General features: G+C 34.3%; 1 protein-coding gene across 4 annotated transcripts in view; it reads left to right on the top strand.

Moving 5' to 3' along the window:
• Positions 1–21,981, top strand: part of LOC137396471 (zinc finger C2HC domain-containing protein 1C-like) — a 62,893-nt gene that overhangs the window by 8,437 nt on the left and 32,475 nt on the right. For 3 of the 4 annotated variants that reach the window (XM_068082759.1, XM_068082760.1, XM_068082763.1), the window contains 3 exons: positions 1,594–1,656; positions 7,008–7,099; positions 17,685–17,861. In XM_068082759.1, coding sequence (XP_067938860.1) covers positions 1,594–1,656; positions 7,008–7,099; positions 17,685–17,861 — 332 coding nt within the window. The remainder of the gene's footprint in view (positions 1–1,593; positions 1,657–7,007; positions 7,100–17,684; positions 17,862–21,981) is intronic. The other variant, XM_068082762.1, reaches the window with a different exon arrangement.

Below are 21,981 nucleotides of genomic sequence, written 5' to 3' on the forward strand. Positions count from 1 at the left end.
TGATTTGGTCATCACATAGCTCGCTAAATTCATGTCTGATTTGGTCATCACACAGCTTGCTAAATTCATGTCTGATTTGGTCATCACATAGCTCACTAAATTCATGTCTGGTTTGGTCATCACATAGCTCACTAAATTCATGTCTGATTTGGTTATCACGCATCTAGCTAAATTCGTGTCTGATTTGGTCATCACATAGCTAGCTAAATTCATGTCTGATTTTGTTATCACACATCTAGCTAAATTCATGTCTGATTTGGTCATCACATAGCTAGCTAAATTCATGTCTGATTTGGTCATCACATAGCCAGCTAAATTCATGTCTGATTTGGTCATCACATAGCTTGCTAAATTCATGTCTGATTTGGTCATCACACAGCCGGTTAAATTCATGTCTGATTTAGTCATCACACAGCCAGCTAACTTCATGTCTGATTTGGTCATCACATAGCTCGCTAAATTCATGTCTGATTTGGTCATTACATAGCCAGCTAAGTTCATGTCTCACTTGGTAATCACACGGCTAGCTAAATTCATGTCTGATTTGGTTATCATGCATCTAGCTAAATTCGTGTCTGATTTGGTCATCACATAGCTAGCTAAATTCATGTCTGATTTGGTCATTACATAGCCAGCTAAATTCATGTCTCACTTGGTAATCACACGGCTAGCTAAATTCATGTCGGATTTTGTTATCACGCATCTAGCTAAATTCGTGTCTGATTTGGTCATCACATAGCTAGCTAAATTCATGTCTGATTTGGTCATCACATAGCTAGCTAAATTCATGTCTGATTTGGTCATCACATAGCCAGCTAAATTCATGTTTTTACGCATCATGGCTGCTCACATACAATTAGCCTGCCTCCTGTTCTTATTAAAATTATAGTCATATATTTATGTAAATTAACATATAGGCTGTCGGTGTAATTTCTCACACGTTTTCACATGCTGTATAGATGGCTCTAAGCATAGACTTAAGCTGTCACGGTGTCTTCTATTAATTCTCTGGTGCGACGGAAATTTGACCCTCACCCCTCGTATTGGAAATTCATTTTACTATTACTATAGTAAGTTTTTATAACATTTATAAGCATTATTAAAACCGTTTTGTCAAGAGACTCTAATGATCAGATCAGATTGTTCTCACTGAGAGCCTCTAAAGGCAAAAAGATGTGAAAACTCAGTTACAAGAACCTTTTTTGTTTATTTTTTACTTTTATTTTTTATTTTATTCTTTATTATATATTTATTTATTGACATATGTATACATGTACAAATCTCTCCGGTTAAATCAAAGTAACTAAACATCTGCACACTCGACATCCCCTCGAAGATCCCTAGTTGTTTTACAACAGGGATCTTCGAGTTAATGGTACAACTGATTAATGTTTCTACATAAGAGGCTGCCTTCTCTATCAGTGTGCAAGCAAGTTTTTCTACTCGCTTTTAAAGGTAGCACAGAGTTTCAACCGTATCGACAGAATTCGTTATTCTTGGCTCTCTCTTTATTCTAGACAGCAATATTCTTGTCTTGGCTCTCTCTTTATTCTAGACAGCAATATTCTTGTCTTGGCTCTCTCTTTATTTTAGACAGCAATATTTTGCGCTCTGAAAAGAACAGCGTATCTAAGAGAAAGCAGATCTCAGCATTTGGTACGCCTCATTGTGTTTAGCTCTCAGTCTATCACTCACATTCACATGTTTGTGTTACTCAGTCTCTCGTCGTTAGCTCTAGCCTCAGCTCTTACCTCAGGTCTTGTTTCAGCTTTTGCTGTTTGTTATAACAATGAATGTATTCCTTGGTTACGTTTTAAGGTTATTGCATTATTGGTTGTTAATTCATGTTGATTTCCTTTTCTGATGGTTACATATTCTTGAAGTCCAAGGTAGAAAGTAATAGAATTCATCACATGTGTCTTGAATAAGAAACAATACAGGACAATTGAAACTCATCGGCCACACGGGTTGATGCAGTATTAGATGAGATGTTCTGAGTGGACAAATAAACTTTAGCTTGGTTTTTCAGAGGTATCTAGTCACAAATCACATGAGAATTTGATGCCAGGAAAATGTTGTGTTTATTCAAAGGTTTTCTTGAATCTGCTGGTAATTAATAGCACGGCATATGTCCTGTCACTATTAACATATGTCCTGTCGCTATCAACATATGTCCTGTCACTATCAGCATATGTACTGTCACTATCAACATATGTCCTGTCACTATCAGCATATGTCCTGTCGCTATCAACATATGTTCTGTCACTATCAGCATATGTACTGTCACTATCAACCAGGGTTGGCTTGGTTTAAACCAATGGTTTAAACCGAGTGGTTTAAACCAGCCCGAAAAAAACCGGTTTTTTTCGGTTTTTTCATTATTTTTTGTGAAAAACATAATATTTTAAGCTCCTAGTGGTCCATGTGCTATAGAACTGCAATTATATGTAATTATCAGCTGTGGAAGTTTATTTAGGACACAGTAGTAAATTGATGGCAGAGCTCAAGTTGAAACTACATGAAATCCTAGCACAACAATGAATTAGTGAATTTCATTTTCAATTGGTTTTATCAAGTGATATGATGATCTCTTTACTGATGAAATATAAAAAACCATGTGAAATATACTAATCCAATCATCGTTTCTAGTAATGAATGAATACTTTCTCAAGTCTGGCCAGAGAGAAAGGATTACTTATAATTAGAAACTAAAACAATAAAATCCTTTTGGGCAAAAGCTTTAAGTTTGCAAACTAATATTTCATTTATTGGGCACAAGCCAAAGTTGTTGGATTGTTCGAATTCAGTTTATCAAGTTTGTTGTGTTTGAAAAGTTTTGAAAGGCAATTGTTTTAAGGAAAAACGTAATAGGTGTGCTGTCGTAACGCGAGGTCACACAGATAGGCTTAAAGCTCACATAGCAAAATGTCAAGCTGAAAACACCAATTTAGACAGTGATGCTAATATTCAGGTGATAGAAGTTGAGTCATCTGCCACTGCTCCTAACACTAGCAATGCATCTGCATTATGCTCTGCTCTACACTACCACATGACTAATCACTGGGATTAAAGTTCCTACTTATACATAGAGCTGTATGTAAAATATTCACTTAATGTGATAAGATTTTTGCTCTGTATTTCATCGATCATGTTTGATTTAAGACTCATTTTGAAATTTCCATATTTTTTCTCTCTTTTTTCCCCCTAACAACTCCCACAGTACCATCTTTAACAGATGATTCCACATATGTATGTTCAATACTCAATCATGCAGCTATAGTAAGTGATGTTAATTAGACTTAAAATTGCAAAAACCTTGATAAAATTATAAAACCGGTTTAAACCATAAAAACCGATTTAAACCATAAAAACCGGTTTAAACCAAAAAAACCTGGTTTTTTCATAAAAAGCGTTGTTTTTTCCAACCCTGCTATCAACATATGTCCTGTCACTATCAACATATGCCCTGTCACTATTAACATATGTTCTATCACTATCAACATATATCCTGTCACTATCAGCATATGTCCTGTCACTATCAACATATGTCCTGTCACTATCAGCATATGTCCTGTCACTATCAGCCTATGTCCTGTCACTATCAACATATGTCCTGTCACTATCGACATATGTCTTGTCACTATCAACATATATCCTGTCACTATCAGTATATGTCCTGTCACTATCAACTTATGTCCTGTCACTATCAGTATATGTACTGTCACTATCAACATATGTCCTGTCACTATCAACATATGTCCTGTCACTATCAACATATGTCCTGTCACTATCAGTATATGTCCTGTCACTATCAACATATGTCTTGTCACTATTAACATATATGTCCTGTCACTATCAACATACAGTCAAACATGGATAATTCGAACTTCACGGGACCGAGCGAAAGTGTTCGAATTATCAGAGCGTTCAAGTTATCAGAGCACTGTCACAAGTCCATGTATTTACTTATTTATTAGTAGATACTTGTACATATACAAACTATAATATAAATCAAAAGCACAAATGGCTTGTTTCAAATTAAATGCTTCTAATGTAAAGTTTAAAACGTTTTTATCAAAAAGTATAGAGATTATTCTATCACTTGAGATTGGTTTGTTGTTTGAGGTGATGTTATTGCCAGGACATCTTTTAGATTGACATTGGCAAAACTTGATCGTTGTTGAAATGCTCAAAAGAAAAGACATCTTGTTCTTTTGAGCGTTTTACCCACGATCAATTTTGCTGATTTTTCTTGAAGTTTATGCAAAGATTACCTCACTTTACCTTGCTTCCGAAGGGCGATCGCTAAGCGGATGTTTGGTATAAATCAAATTTCACCAAACCTTTATAAAAGTCGTTGACAAAAATATTTTGACGATGGTGGTAATAACGACGCTTATGAATTACGAAAAGTTGAGGTTTACTTCTATGGCTTGGAATAAAGTGATTTTTTAAAGCGATAACAACCGTTTTGGTAGCCGTTGGGAAAAAACAGTTCGAGTTAACAGTGTTGAGTTCGAGTTATCTATAGCAATTTATCATTACGTGGGAACGGACCAAAGAAACCGTTCGAGTTAACCATGTGTTCGAGCTATCCATGGGCGAGTTATCCATGTTTGACTGTATGTCCTGTCACTATCAACATACGTCCTGTCACTATCAACATATGTCTTGTAACTATCAACATATGTCTTGTTGTTATCAACATATATCCTGTCACTACCAGCATATGTCCTAAGAATATTATCTGAAATAGCGATATATGTAGGCTGTTGAAACTTACTTTCTGTTACTAATCCATTACATTAATAAAATGACATTTTCCTTAAATTTCATATCCTTCGAATGGTACTCCCGGTGTTGGATCCAATTTTTTGTACAAGTTAAACATGTAAGTTTGGTAAGTTTGATGCTGTCTGTTATGATAGATGATGTATAGCCTCTCTGTTACTGTTCAGTATATAGGCTGGCCAAGGATTGCTTTAAGTATTTGTCCTTTGATACACAATTATTTCATATGTGAATTTAAGGGACGCTTTTATTTGTATTAGCTGCATCCGCTAATACAAATAAAGGCAATGGCAACCGTGAAGTTTTTATTGATTGAATGGATGGCAAGCCATTTCTTTTTAGTTCAGTAGTTCATTGATAAACTGGTAACTCGAGTTCAATGTTCTCACTACCAAAGGTAGTCGTGACCCTTGTTCACACTCCAACCTCCAATTTTTGTCAGAGGTGACACACTTTAGATTATAGACTGTAATGGCAGTCTCTGATACTAATTATAGACTGTAATGGCAGTCTCTGATACTAATTATGGACTGTAATGGCAGTCTCTGATACTAATTATAGACTGTAATGGCAGTCTCTGATTTTAATTATAGACTGTAATGGCAGTCTCTGATACTAATTATAGACTATAATGGCAGTCTCCGATACTAATTATGGACTGTAATGGCAGTCTCTGATACTAATTATGGACTGTAATGGCAGCCTTTGATACTAATTATAGACTGTAATGGCAGTCTCCGATACTAATTATAGACTGTAATGGCAGTCTCTGATACTAATTATAGACTGTAATAGCAGTCTCTAATACTAATTATAGACTGTAATGGCAGTCTCTGATACTAATTATAGACTGTAATGGCAGTCTCTGATACTAATTATGGACTGTAATGGCAGTCTCTGATTTTAATTATAGACTGTAATGGCAGTCTCTGATACTAATTATAGACTGTAATGGCAGTCTCTGATACTAATTATAGACTGTAATAGCAGTCTCTAATACTAATTATAGACTGTAATGGCAGTCTCTGATACTAATTATAGACTGTAATGGCAGTCTCTGATACTAATTATGGACTGTAATGGCAGTCTCTGATTTTAATTATAGACTGTAATGGCAGTCTCTGATACTAATTATGGACTGTAATGGCAGTCTCTGATTTTAATTATAGACTGTAATGGCAGTCTCTGATACTAATTATAGACTGTAATGGCAGTCTCTGATACTAATTATAGACTGTAATAGCAGTCTCTAATACTAATTATAGACTGTAATGGCAGTCTCTGATACTAATTATAGACTGTAATGGCAGTCTCTGATACTAATTATGGACTGTAATGGCAGTCTCTGATTTTAATTATAGACTGTAATGGCAGTCTCTGATACTAATTATGGACTGTAATGGTAGTCTCTGATACTAATTATGGACTGTAATGGCAGTCTCTGATACTAATTATAGACTGTAATGGCAGTCTCTGATTTTAATTATAGACTGTAATGGCAGTCTCTGATACTAATTATAGACTGTAATGGTAGTCTCTGATACTAATTATGGACTGTAATGGCAGTCTCTGATACTAATACAGTAATACTGCTGCAGCATGTTTAAGTCGCTGTTGCAAATTTTTTGGGTTTGACTGGAGTTGTCTCATCATGTTCTACAGGCTCCAATGCTGTCTAATAGTTGGTAATTCTATTACTACCTTTCACACATTTTGCCATGCCAATCTTCTTCACTATTCTCTTACTTTTATCTGATGAGTTGATATTGCATGTAGGAGTTGGGTCCTCTTGCTCTCTAATGTTAACCAAATGTTAGTATTTGCTGTTGTGTCTGTTTGCTGCGTGATTTTGTTCTAACCCGTCTCTTAATACTTCTGGTGTGCACCAATCTTACAGTAGATGATATATTATATGTACACTAAACCTATGCGCTGATGCAGGTGTCTTGCCAGCATCCTAATGGCTAGTATTACAATTTTTAGGCCTACTCGGTTAGTTTTAGCAGGTGATTCTTATCAATGGTTGTTTCTACAGCTGTTGCGACGTTGTTCATTTTAAACAACTGTATTCGCAATGAGCCTGGTCTACTGCACAATAGTTCATCCGCTTCATACTATCTAGCAAATGTGTAGAGTTGATTTGATTCAGACACCAGACCTAGTACTTTACTCAGCCGTGTTATGTAACTTGGATGTATATAGATTTGGTGTTGTAGCAGCGACAAGAAAAACCAACAGATTTTCAAAAGTGGAGGATGGATCAGGATGCCGCAGACCGGCAGAGGAGACTGAATGCTCTCAATAAAAGGTAGTCAACTACTGTTTCTGAGGATTTGTCTTACCGGCTACTGGCTTTCTCGCCTTTAGTTAATCACCCATCACCATCTGCCTCTCAGCCTGTGATAACATTAATTCTGAATTATGTTATGTATGTAAGCATCATGCATTATGTTATGTATATAAGCAATGAGCATTATGTTATGTATATAAGCATTGAGCATTATGTTATGTACATAAGCATTGAGCATTATGTTATGTACATAACCATTGAGTATTATGTTATGTATATAAGCATTGAGCATTATGTTATGTATATAAGCATTGAGCATTATGTTATGTATATAAGCATTGAGTATTATGTTATGTACATAAGCATTGAGTATTATGTTATGTACATAACCATTGAGCATTATGTTATGTACATAAGCATTGAGCATTATGTTATGTACATAAGCATTGAGTATTATGTTATGTATATAAGCATTGAGCATTATGTTATGTATATAAGCATTGAGTATTATGTTATGTATATAAGCATTGAGCATTATGTTATGTACATAAGCATTGAGTATTATGTTATGTATATAAGCATTGAGCATTATGTTATGTACATAAGCATTGAGTATTATGTTATGTACATAAGCATTGAGCATTATGTTATGTACATAAGCATTGAGCATTATGTTATGTACATAAGCATTGAGTATTATGTTATGTATATAAGCATTGAGTATTATGTTATGTACATAAGCATTGAGCATTATGTTATGTATATAAGCATTGAGTATTATGTTATGTACATAAGCATTGAGCATTATGTTATGTACATAACCATTGAGCATTATGTTATGTACATAAGCATTGAGCATTATGTTATGTACATAAGCATTGAGTATTATGTTATGTATATAAGCATTGAGTATTATGTTATGTATATAAGCATTGAGTATTATGTTATGTATATAAGCATTGAGTATTATGTTATGTACATAAGCATTGAGCATTATGTTATGTACATAACCATTGAGCATTATGTTATGTACATAAGCATTGAGCATTATGTTATGTACATAAGCATTGAGTATTATGTTATGTATATAAGCATTGAGTATTATGTTATGTATATAAGCATTGAGTATTATGTTATGTATATAAGCATTGAGCATTATGTTATGTACATAAGCATTGAGCATTATGTTATGTATATAAGCATTGGGCATTATGTTATGTATATAAGCATTGAGTATTATGTTATGTATATAAGCATTGAGCATTATGTTATGTACATAAGCATTGAGTATTATGTTATGTATATAAGCATTGAGCATTATGTTATGTACATAAGCATTGAGTATTATGTTATGTACATAAGCATTGAGCATTATGTTATGTACATAACCATTGAGCATTATGTTATGTACATAAGCATTGAGCATTATGTTATGTACATAAGCATTGAGTATTATGTTATGTATATAAGCATTGAGTATTATGTTATGTACATAAGCATTGAGCATTATGTTATGTATATACCCTAGGACACTTATATTTCGCTAGTATTTAGTTTCGTGAGTAGCACACAGAGTAAAATTTCGCTGCAACTTAATTTCGTGGCTCTGATGAGTGCGAAAATATAGTGGTGTGAAAATAAATGCAGTGGAAAAAACATTACATTCCTCAGGTCCAGTTCACTAATTAGAAAAAAATTCAATTTGGGAATAGTTCGTATTTGTAAACCACAGGTTGAAATGTGTGGGTGAGATCGACAATTCAATTTGATCACTTGCTGCCATTTGTTTCTTAGACTATCAATGACGTCTAGGTCCCTCCCGCCGTGACTTTCACACTCGAATCCCAAGAAGAAGAAAATAGATAGGTAACAACCAACTTCACAACCAAAACTGTATAACCCTTACGCTGCCATAAACGCATTTATGCGTTTTCTAGGGGCCACTGACATAAACGCATTTTCTGACTTTCTCAGCAATTGTCTGGTAACCTGATTTTATTATTTGTTGACCACATAACCCACGGTCTTTAAGTGTTTTATGAAATTGACTGTGTTGTCCGAAGATTTCTCTATAAAATCAGCCTAAAACAACGAAGCAATTTTAAACTTTTGTTTGAGAATTTCTAATCTAAAAACGAACATTTTTCTGTGAGTTCATTAACTACCCCGCGCGAGTCATAAAACAGGTAATTAATTGTTGATGACATAACAGCCAGTTTAGATTTTCGTGATTATACAGATAATTAAAGTAGAACTTGAAAAGTACTGTATACATATCATGAAGCAATATCGGCAATTTCGGTAAAATGGCTGGCACTAGGCCGGTAACGAATTTGTACATGATTGGCAGTGAAAGAGATAATGTGGTTGGACCTGATGAGGGTTGATATTGTTTTTGGATGGTAATAGAATTCGTCACTGCAATAATTATTCTTCAATTTTACGACTTCACCTACCAGACTTTCATCCTCATCAGTTACAAATTCGGTGACTAAACTGATATTGCTTTGCCATGCTGCTCAGTTGGTGTATTAGCTATAATGAGTTTACCAGAAATTTCCCATTTATCCTAACCACAGACGAAAGTTGCCTGCATTCCTAATATTACGATTTTATTGTGGATATCAATGAACAAAGCTATTTAACTTTGCGTTTTCGCTCGTTCGTTCGTTATGACAGTTTAGTTTCGCTCATTAATTTTTCGCGAGAGGATTTCACCGCGAAAACGCGAAAGTTAGATGCCGCGAATACATAAGTGTCCTAGGGTAAGCATTGGGCATTATGTTATGTATATAAGCATTGAGTATTATGTTATGTATATAAGCATTGAGCATTATGTTATGTATATAAGCATTGAGCATTATGTTATGTACATAAGCATTGGGCATTATGTTATGTATATAAGCATTGAGTATTATGTTATGTATATAAGCATTGAGCATTATGTTATGTATATAAGCATTGAGCATTATGTTATGTACATAACCATTGAGCATTATGTTATGTACATAAGCATTGAGCATTATGTTATGTACATAAGCATTGAGTATTATGTTATGTATATAAGCATTGAGTATTATGTTATGTACATAAGCATTGAGTATTATGTTATGTATATAAGCATTGAGTATTATGTTATGTATATAAGCATTGAGTATTATGTTATGTATATAAGCATTGAGTATTATGTTATGTACATAAGCATTGAGCATTATGTTATGTATATAAGCATTGGGCATTATGTTATGTATATAAGCATTGAGTATTATGTTATGTATATAAGCATTGAGCATTATGTTATGTATATAAGCATTGAGCATTATGTTATGTACATAAGCATTGAGTATTATGTTATGTATATAAGCATTGAGTATTATGTTATGTATATAAGCATTGAGTATTATGTTATGTATATAAGCATTGAGCATTATGTTATGTATATAAGCATTGGGCATTATGTTATGTATATAAGCATTGAGTATTATGTTATGTATATAAGCATTGAGCATTATGTTATGTATATAAGCATTGAGTATTATGTTATGTATATAAGCATTGAGTATTATGTTATGTACATAAGCATTGAGCATTATGTTATGTATATAAGCAATGGGCATTATGTTATGTATATAAGCATTGAGTATTATGTTATGTACATAAGCATTGAGCATTATGTTATGTACATAACCATTGAGCATTATGTTATGTACATAAGCATAGAGCATTATGTTATGTATATAAGCATTGAGCATTATGTTATGTATATAAGCATTGAGTATTATGTTATGTACATAAGCATTGAGTATTATGTTATGTATATAAGCATTGAGTATTATGTTATGTACATAACCATTGAGCATTATGTTATGTACATAAGCATTGAGTATTATGTTATGTATATAAGCATTGAGTATTATGTTATGTATATAAGCATTGAGCATTATGTTATGTACATAAGCATTGAGCATTATGTTATGTACATAAGCATTGAGTATTATGTTATGTATATAAGCATTGAGTATTATGTTATGTATATAAGCATTGAGCATTATGTTATGTACATAAGCATTGAGTATTATGTTATGTATATAAGCATTGAGTATTATGTTATGTACATAAGCATTGAGCATTATGTTATGTATATAAGCAATGGGCATTATGTTATGTATATAAGCATTGAGCATTATGTTATGTACATAAGCATTGAGCATTATGTTATGTATATAAGCATTGAGCATTATGTTATGTACATAAGCATTGAGCATTATGTTATGTACATAAGCATTGAGCATTATGTTATGTATATAAGCATTGAGCATTATGTTATGTACATAAGCATTGAGCATTATGTTATGTATATAAGCATTGAGCATTATGTTATGTACATAAGCATTGAGTATTATGTTATGTATATAAGCATTGAGTATTATGTTATGTATATAAGCATTGAGCATTATGTTATGTATATAAGCATTGGGCATTATGTTATGTACATAAGCATTGAGTATTATGTTATGTACATAACCATTGAGTATTATGTTATGTATATAAGCATTGAGCATTATGTTATGTATATAAGCATTGAGTATTATGTTATGTATATAAGCATTGAGTATTATGTTATGTATATAAGCATTGAGCATTATGTTATGTATATAAGCAATGAGCATTATGTTATGTATATAAGCATTGAGCATTATGTTATGTATATAAGCATTGAGTATTATGTTATGTATATAAGCAATGGGCATTATGTTATGTACATAAGCATTGAGTATTATGTTATGTATATAAGCATTGAGCATTATGTTATGTATATAAGCATTGAGTATTATGTTATGTACATAAGCATTGAGTATTATGTTATGTACATAAGCATTGAGTATTATGTTATGTATATAAGCAATGAGCATTATGTTATGTATATAAGCATTGAGCATTATGTTATGTATATAAGCATTGAGTATTATGTTATGTATATAAGCATTGAGTATTATGTTATGTATATAAGCAATGGGCATTATGTTATGTACATAAGCATTGAGTATTATGTTATGTATATAAGCATTGAGCATTATGTTATGTATATAAGCATTGAGTATTATGTTATGTATATAAGCATTGAGTATTATGTTATGTATATAAGCATTGAGTATTATGTTATGTACATAAGCATTGAGTATTATGTTATGTATATAAGCATTGAGTATTATGTTATGTATATAAGCAATGAGTATTATGTTATGTATATAAGCATTGAGTATTATGTTATGTATATAAGCATTGAGCATTATGTTATGTATATAAGCATTGAGCATTATGTTATGTACATAAGCATTGAGCATTATGTTATGTATATAAGCATTGAGCATTATGTTATGTATATAAGCATTGAGTATTATGTTATGTATATAAGCATTGAGCATTATGTTATGTATATAAGCATTGAGCATTATGTTATGTACATAAGCATTGAGCATTATGTTATGTATATAAGCATTGAGTATTATGTTATGTATATAAGCATTGAGCATTATGTTATGTATATAAGCATTGAGCATTATGTTATGTATATAAGCATTGAGTATTATGTTATGTATATAAGCATTGAGCATTATGTTATGTACATAAGCATTGAGCATTATGTTATGTACATAAGCATTGAGCATTATGTTATGTATATAAGCATTGAGTATTATGTTATGTATATAAGCATTGAGCATTATGTTATGTATACAAGCATTGAGCATTATGTTATGTATATAAGCATTGAGCATTATGTTATGTATACAAGCATTGAGCATTATGTTATGTATATAAGCATTGAGTATTATGTTATGTATATAAGCATTGAGTATTATGTTATGTACATAAGCATTGAACATTATGTTATGTATATAATCATTGAGCATTGGCAACAAGAACTCTGTATTTAGCTTACATTTTTGGAACAAATATGGTTCGGGGCCACATTTTGTTACTAGAAATTTCACTGTCATACAGCCCACGACCCAAGTGATATTGGAAAAAAGAAAGGGTACTGATAGTTGAGAAATGCAATATTAGCAGTCAAATGGCACTGCAGTGCAATAGGATAACTGCAATGGTAGCTGTAATGTACTGGGTGTGGGTGTTATTATATACAACAAATAGCAATAATGACAGGAAAAGATTATATGTTTATATCTCTCCCCCTGCAATAGGAGAAATGCAATATTGGCCAATATTAGAAGTAAAATGCACTAATATTATTAGATTAACCAATATTATTAATATAGTAATAATATAAAACCAATGCACAATTTTGTTTACATTTCAAAACGTCATAGCTAGCAATATCACGAAGTTGTGATATTTATATAGATTTTTAGAAAATCTGTACTACGTAGTCATTGTTCTGTAGTCATCCAAACTTATAATTAATTATTGTAATAATCTCATAAGAACCGTTAGAAAAAATATCATCGTCATTTCCTTTACTTACACTGCGTTGGACATCAGTTAGATTTAGAATACCGAAGTACTCAAAAGTGTCTAAAAATGTCAGTTACTTTGAAATCGGCAACGATGAAACGATTTCAGTACTCTTACGTTAATTACAGAAACCTTCGGCAATTCGACAGTGCTATAGACTGGTGAAATGTGCACATTATTTTTTTCGTAAAATGCGCACGACTTAATCGTTCTATTCTCTGTCGCTCGGCGTTTTAATTTCCGGTCTTAACTTTGATAAAAGTGAGGCTTAGCAAGTTTTAATAACGATTTTCGGCCAAATAAATCTGTCTATTTGTGTATAATCCGATCAGATGGGTTAGTTTTAGGAATTCGCGGTAACCTTTCAAAGGCTTGGTAACATATCGAAAGAGGTTTGTGTGCGTTTTGTATCATTATTATACTTAAACGACTTTACAGTAAAATGGTTAAATTTGTTGATAAGATTTCGTTACAAGGGTTTGGTGACGGCCATTACAAGGGTTTGGTGACGGCCGTTACAAGGGTTTGGTGACGGCCGATACAAGGGTTTGGTGACTGCCGTTACAAGGGTTTGGTGACGGCCGTTACAAGGGTTTGGTGACGGCCGTTACAAGGGTTTGGTGACGGCCGTTACAAGGGTTTGGTGACGGCCGTTACAAGGGTCTGGTGACGGCCGTTACAAGGGTTTGGTGACGGCCATTACAAGGGTTTGGTGACGGCTGTTAACGGATAATTTTTCGGGACTTGTGTGCACATGTGCATTTATCATAAATCTCCCAAACCAATCGCTTCGCTCGTGTATGGTCATGGGATAATTCCTATTGTATAGTTGATTTAGGGCTATTAAAAGGGTTAAACTGATAGATCTGTGTTGGTTCATTATTGGCCTATCATATATCCTATCAGGTGTTTTTTGCAAGATGCTGGTTGGTGCTCATTGTATCAGAATATTTATTTCAACTGTCAACCTTTCAATTCTAACATTTTTTCATTTTTGGTTTTGTACCCTTACAAGCCTCTACGAATGCAAATATTTTTAGTATTACTAGGTACTTCGGGTATTGGGTGCCTTTGTGTAGATGACCTGATCTTAAGTTAAAATATGCATCATGGATTTGTTATAGGTAGTAATGGTTCTGCAAATTGGAGTTGTCTTCTTTTGTTAAACCACATGTGCCACAATCACTAAGTGTGTGAAAAGGCTAGCGTTATTATTAACTTTCACTAGAAAACATTGCAAGTTCAATTTGCTGAGTGATAAGCTTTCTCTGAACTTTTTTAATTACACTCATCGCTCTGGCTCTCAACAGTTCATTTTATACAGTGCCCAGGTACACAGGCTAGCTGTCTGCACAGGTACTAAGTATAATCAAGCAAATATGTTATAACAATGTTTTTATTTAACTTGAAAGGAAATGTATACTATGATCCATGATATAACTACATAGTAATAATAGTTAGATAAGTGAAATGTGATCTTTAAAATAACCTTGTGAATAATCTCCGCACAATCTTAATACACTATTTCTGGAGTGCCTTTTCATAGACAACATTTTTGGCTTTTTCATCTGGTGTCAAAACGTACAATTTTTTAGGATTGCTAATCTTTGAGCATCCAATGTAAAAACCACCACAACGTGAGAACACAGGCTTTGTAAGATCAGTCCGATGTTTTTAAGTGTTTGTCCTTGACTACTATTCACAAACATTGCAAAGCTGCGTTTGATTGAAAACTGATGTTTTTTGAATGCAAATGGTAGATATGATAGGATGAGGAGAATCTTGGGATGAACAAATTTTCAATTTTGTATTTGCCCGTTGAGATGGCAGCCTCTAAAACATAGGCCACCATCAGTACAGTAACTAATCGAGTTCCACTGCAAAGCTTCGGTCGTTTTAAGTTTCTAAGAATAATAACTGAGACTCCTTTCAAAATAAGATTATCAGGTCACCCTACACGTTGCAGGCCATTTATAGATTTTATTGGATAATTAACTATTTCATCTGGATCAACCATTTTATCAACCAATTTATAGATTTTGCGTTCACCAGGTAGTTTGTCAAACAATTTGGCATTTGGTTGAAACAATTTGGTTGAATTAACACCGTCATCTTTTTTGAGCAAGAATGACTATTTAACCGCGCCATGTTTGGTCTGAAAATCTAACTGAAAAATTTGAAAACACATTGGGCATAAATTCTTCTGAATGTTTTGGAACCAAAGATAACGCTTTGCTGCAGTGAAAGAAATTTTTGCTGAATTTCTGCAAACAAAGTTCTTGTTAACTTAAAAACTTACCCTGATCTTGCTGATCAAAAACATACAGGGCTAGTAGGATCTTGGAGGCTTATTTTAGGCGGAGTCGGTGCACGAACAAATATATTTGCCATTTATATATACATGTAGATAGGCATGTACAGTGGAACTTCGGTTGTCAAACATAATCCATTCCAGAAGGTTGTTCGAAAACCGAGTTGTTTGAGATCCGAAACAATTATTCTCATTAGAATTAATGTATGTTAATTTTAATTTGTTCCAAGCCGAGATAACACTTCGGTAAAGTAATTTTTTAATCTCAAACACCATAAACTGTACTGTATACTGCATAATATAAATAAAAATGGGTAGATATAGATCGTGTTTAATTTTAATAAAATATTTTCTATCGATGATGATGTAAACAGAAAACATGAAGTAGAAATTTTGTATGTTTTGCTCTTAAAACATCAAAAATATTAAAGGTTAAGATGCAATACCAAAAATTGCAGAAATTGATAATGAAACAGCAAAAAATACAACAGATAGTTACATCGAAAATCGTGTGAAAAAGAAAATATAAACAGCAATGGCACATTCACTTCATATCTTTGATGGAGAATTCTCCTCCAAAACAATTTAGGGTAACTCGACTAGAGGAGTTGTCTCCCTAGCAAATCTCTTTGGTAGAGGGACATCATCCCAGACAGTTTATTCATTTTCGTAAAAGATTTATAAATTTAACTCGCTCCTCCATTTGTTAGCAAATGTTTCCATGCTGTTTTTGGAGTGGAGCTCTTGCTGTTCCGAACTGTTCCGAACGTTTAATTCTAATGCTCCGAAACTGAGACGAACAAGTCTCAATTTTTTTGGTCGAAAACCAAATTGATCGAGAGCCAAAGCGCTCAAAAACTGAGGTTCCACTGTAGTATGTATGGCCATTTGTATATATATAAACTAGCTGTGCCACCCGGCGTTGCCCAGGTAATAAAAAAGTCTTTGGACAGAAAATTGATTTGTATTTAACATATAACTACATTTGCCATTCTAACTTTCAAACTACATATCACGAGGAAAGTGTTTTGTCTTATAAACAATGAGAAGTAGTGAAAGTTGCTCGCTATTAGCCAGTTTAATAATGTGAGCGAACAGCTTCTCGTGATGTTATGCTATGACCCGCGTCATACGCAAAGCAGTTAGGTATTTGCTCTCATATAATGACTTATATTGGCAAGCTAGCGATTCGATTTCTGTAGTCTAGCGGGTAAGGTGTCAGATTGGTGAAAGGCAGGGTCCGAGATCGAATCTTCTTCGGTATGAAATATTTATTCCAAGATTTTAAGATCTATAGCCGGACAATCAATCCTACAAACCTACATACGACAAACTTTGAGAAATATATGTATAGATGAGTGTGTAGTGTGTAGTATGTATGGTCATTTATGGTATACATGTATATATGAGCATGCAGTACATAATAAGCCTCTCATATAATATGTTCGGAGTTGTCCTCTTTTTCAGTAGTTATTCATACGCACTTATAAAATGCAGTCTTTGTTTAGCAGATATTAAGTAGTCAATTTAAAATGTCAGTCAGGTTTTTTTGTGGCTAGTGAGTCAGATTGTATTACAAATCCTAATTACTAACGGTGGATATGTTGTGTGGTTATTTTTTATGCTCTGCCTACAGGAAGCAAGGGCATAGCAATCGAGGAGAGCTAGTAGATATACTGTATCCCCTGAGTATCCCCTGAGTATCCCCTGAGTATCCCCTGAGTATCCCCTGATATGCTATAAATCCCCTGAGTAGATATACTCAGGGGATTTATCTACATTCTTGTTTGATGCCAAACCTTTTCACTTTTTACACAGGAATGCTGTGCCCTCTTCAGATTATAATACTAGACTCACCGAGTATGAACAGGAAGCAGCTGAACTAAAGCAATTACAGGAGCAAGAAGAGATCGAGAGACGAGCTCTCGCTGTTCAAAGAAAGGAAGAGGAGCGAGAGAGAAAGTTTCTTCTCAAGCAGCAACAGGACCAGAAAAGGTCTTTTATATCATCTGTCAGTATTATTCTGAGCCGCACCAGGCTTCTGTCAGCGTTTCTGAAGTTCTGAGCCGCACCAGGCTTCTGTCAGTGTTTCTGAAGTTCTGAGCTGCACCAGGCTTCTGTCAGCATTGCTGTGGTTCAGGCATTATTAGCAGTTCTCCAACAAATAAAGTCAGATTTCATTGTGCGAACCTCTGCGCTATTTTTCACCAGGTGGTTTGCTTTACCAGTTTTTGGATTTATCTCTAGGAACTTTTTCATAAAATAGTTTTGGTCGTATTGCGATGTCAGGAATAAATCTTGAATATTGTGGTATTGCTGAGTAAACTGTCAACTAAGCTGGCCACAAAATAGCAATTTACCATTTATTATTCTAGCTTTCTCATGTCTGATGCTTTTATAAAACCCTGTTTAACGTTACATAAAATCAGTCTAAAAAAGCAAACCCCACCCCGCGATTGATATAGTTCGGGTGTCTTTATCAACGCTCCGTGTTCCGTGGTATATACTGCTGAGGAAACTAAGTATTTAATTATCTTGCTAAAGTTATATCTTAAAAGTTAGCAAACTTTTGTTGTTTTCAATTTTAAATTTTGTTTTCGTTAGCATAAACAATGCAGTTGCTCTCATTGGTCACTCACTATACGAGTTTGTCTATTCTTTGCTTACGGTATATAAAATATTGTGTAACATTTGAACATATCATCTTGTAGCGGGTGGGTCAAAGAAAGCAATTTTTAAATCAGGTTTAATATAACACGACGAGTAAAAACTTGCTGCTTATTAAACTGTCTTAAACTTTTCTTTGCACTTCCTGTAGCTAGCTGATCACATCTACAATAGTGATAAAGTGCTGAATTTTAATGTATTCTATCAACTGGGCCTGTATTGGTCCTAATTGTGTATAGTCCTAATCCTGTATTGGTCCTAATGCCTTTTATAACTGGGCCTTCACACCCTTTTTGTGTATATATATATGTATATATATACATATATATACTTTATACATACATATATATACGTATATATATATATAAAATAGGTAATAAAAGAGCAGTGTAAAATTACAAATTTTACACTGCTCTTTTATTATCTATTTTATATATCAGCTCAGGAAACTTCGAGCACTTTTATGGACAACGGGGTGCAATTCTGATTTAAGTATATACCTATATAATACAAAAAAGGTTGTGAAGGCTATTTTGTATATATTTGTATTATTTGTATATATAAGGTGTATATATTTTTATCTGCTGTATCTATCACTGATATTGTACCTGTTGTATCTATCACTGATATTGTACCTGCTGTATCTATCACTGGTATTGTACCTGCTGTATCTATCACTAGTATTGTACCTGCTGTATTTATTACTGGTATTGTACCTGCTGTATCTATCACTGATATTGTACCTGTTGTATCTATCACTGGTATTGTACCTGCTGTATCTATCACTAGTATTGTACCTGCTGTATCTATCACTGATATTGTACCTGCTGTATCTATCACTGGTGTTGTACCTGTTGTATCTATTACTAGTATTGTACCTGCTGTATCTATCACTGATACTGTACCTGCTGTATCTATTACTGGTATTTTAAGATTAGTGTAATTGTATGTATGTGATGGAATAACTTATGGTGCGTTTACACTGGCCGATTTTGTCGTGCACAGACAAATTTGATGAGTTGGTGTCGGAAGGTGTGAACAAAAAGATCGGTGTCGGCATCGATCTGAAAGTCGGTGTCAGAGAAACCCAGCAGTGCCCGGTTGCACCGACAAATCGGACGCTCATCAGCCAATCAGAAGCTAGGAGCCTCTGGTTGAATGAGCCTAGGCTTTAATGACAGTGCTAAGTTTATGAAACGAAAGGGCTAGGTTTAATGAGAGGCTAGGAGACTGTCATTAAACTTTCCCTCGTTCTCTTTTTAATAGTGAACCAGCATGGCTAGCAACGATGTGAACGCGAGAGTACCAAAAAATCAAGTTAGTTCTTTAATTTAAATTAATTAAAAGTGAATAGCCAGTTGTACGACTACTACTAGTACTACTACTAGTTCTACTACTAGTACTACTGTAAAGGAATTTGCCGGCCCTTACTTGACACGATCTAGATTATGTCATACAGAAATAAATTGCGTGTGATTTCATTCAATGTTTTATTAGCGAAGGAAATTCACTAACCGAGGAGCGTACGGCCATTTGCTCTGTCTACTAAGTGAGTGTTGCTCCCTTATATACAATAAAATTGCCCGTTCCGGCTAACGGGACCGAGTGAGAACACCGGCTTACAATGTTTAAATGGCCAATAATTAGGCCCGCTAGTGCGTTGATATGACAACATAAACGACGACAATTGATAGCATAACGAGTAACAAGGCCAACAATAAAAAGGGAATAAAAAGGACAACCCATATAATAAAATATTTACAGACAAATAAAATATATACAAACAAATAATTAAAAGAAGTGTCAAGTGTTGGCCCGGCGTCCACCACATTACTACTACCACAAATATACATTCACCATTCAATCTTCTTCATTATTCATTTTATTTATTATAATTACTCGGACGAAAGAACTGTACGTACAGTTCTTTGCTCGGATTCTCATTGCCTCATCATTCATTCATTGCTTGGCATTCAGTAGTTGCTTCTAGCGGTAGTAGTAGGAGCAGTAGTAGTAGTGTAGTACTAGTATATAATTTTCCACATCAAGCGCGTTGATTTTTATGTGTACTCGTCTTCGCGTGGTCGGGTAAAGGTCAGAACGGCGAAACGCTGTGATTGGCTGTTGGTACCGACAAAAATCGTTTGATCGTTGCAATGTAAAGGGGGAGTCGGTGTCGGCACCCATACGTGAAATGTCTGAGGTACCTGTCTGAGTCGGGGTATTGGCACCTAATCGGAGTCGGTGTCGGCCGGTGTAAACGCGCCATGACTGTTTACGGGTGGATACGGCCCGCCAGTGGGTGGATATTATGCAATCAGCTGAATAGTTGTATTTGTATCCATTGAGAGCCAGTTTTAACCATTCAAATCGAGATGCCTTCAGGCTGTGATCTGCATTTTGGCACCGATTTCTATGTGATCAACAACTAATTATAGAGAACTCTGCCGATTCTCATGACAGTTTTAGGATTTTTTATTTATTTTGGAAGGTCTCATAGTGTTTGTAACGTGTTTGCAGTTTTATTGGAGTGTCTACAGCTTACATGAACTCAGTGTGACAAACTCTCTTGTGGTAAAAACTTATCTGGAAGTTTCTGTAAGATAGTTTATTGCTGTTGATGTCTGGTAGTTTACATTGCATTGAGGTTGTTATCTTCACTCGTTAGAACTGGTTAGCACTGGCCAAAGGGAAATGGAAGACTCGGTAGATATAACTCTGCTCTGAACAAAGTCTTCCAACACTTTTACTACTCTGCGAGGAAGCCTGTAAGCCAACTCGGCGCTGTCTTGCAAAATAGCGTGTTTACAAAGTTTATAGCCTGTGTGCTAGCTGACTGATTCAGAGCCATTGAGTGTAATGGCTCTCAATGGCTCTGGACTGAATGGTTGAAACATGGCTATACATGACCTTATCTCTCTATGCCTAGACATTCTGCTATACACAGGCACCCCACTACACAACCAATTGCTACGCAGTCAAACCTATCTTTAAAGGTTGACTTGCAATAAAATTCACTTTACGGTTATTTGATATCAAAAAATTCACCATGTCTTACTCTGTTTGTGTTGTAGGTGCAAAATATGTGGGAATGTGATTACAAGCTCTTAAAAGCTAAAAAACGAACAGTTAATCGCAGCCACACGAGACCGCCGTAGTTTGAATTCTCTTTCCAAAACGGCTTAAATATGACATAGCTGTGATAGATGGTTTCTGTTTACACTTTCATGCAACCTTATTCGTCGAAATATTTTCACAAGTATACTTCACGCATTCAATAAAACCATGTCTATTGTTCTTACGCGTCTGTTTTATCGTCATTGTAACGCTGTAACTTTTAGCAATGATATCTTATAACTTACCGTAAAAATTCATTTAATTTTTTAACTTAACCTCGAAGGAGTACATATCATTGTCTGATAATCATGACGAGCCTGTTGGTCACCTG

The sequence above is a fragment of the Watersipora subatra genome, chromosome 5 (genome assembly GCF_963576615.1).
Source record: "Watersipora subatra chromosome 5, tzWatSuba1.1, whole genome shotgun sequence".
In the NCBI taxonomy this organism is placed as follows: Eukaryota; Metazoa; Bryozoa; class Gymnolaemata; order Cheilostomatida; family Watersiporidae; genus Watersipora; species Watersipora subatra.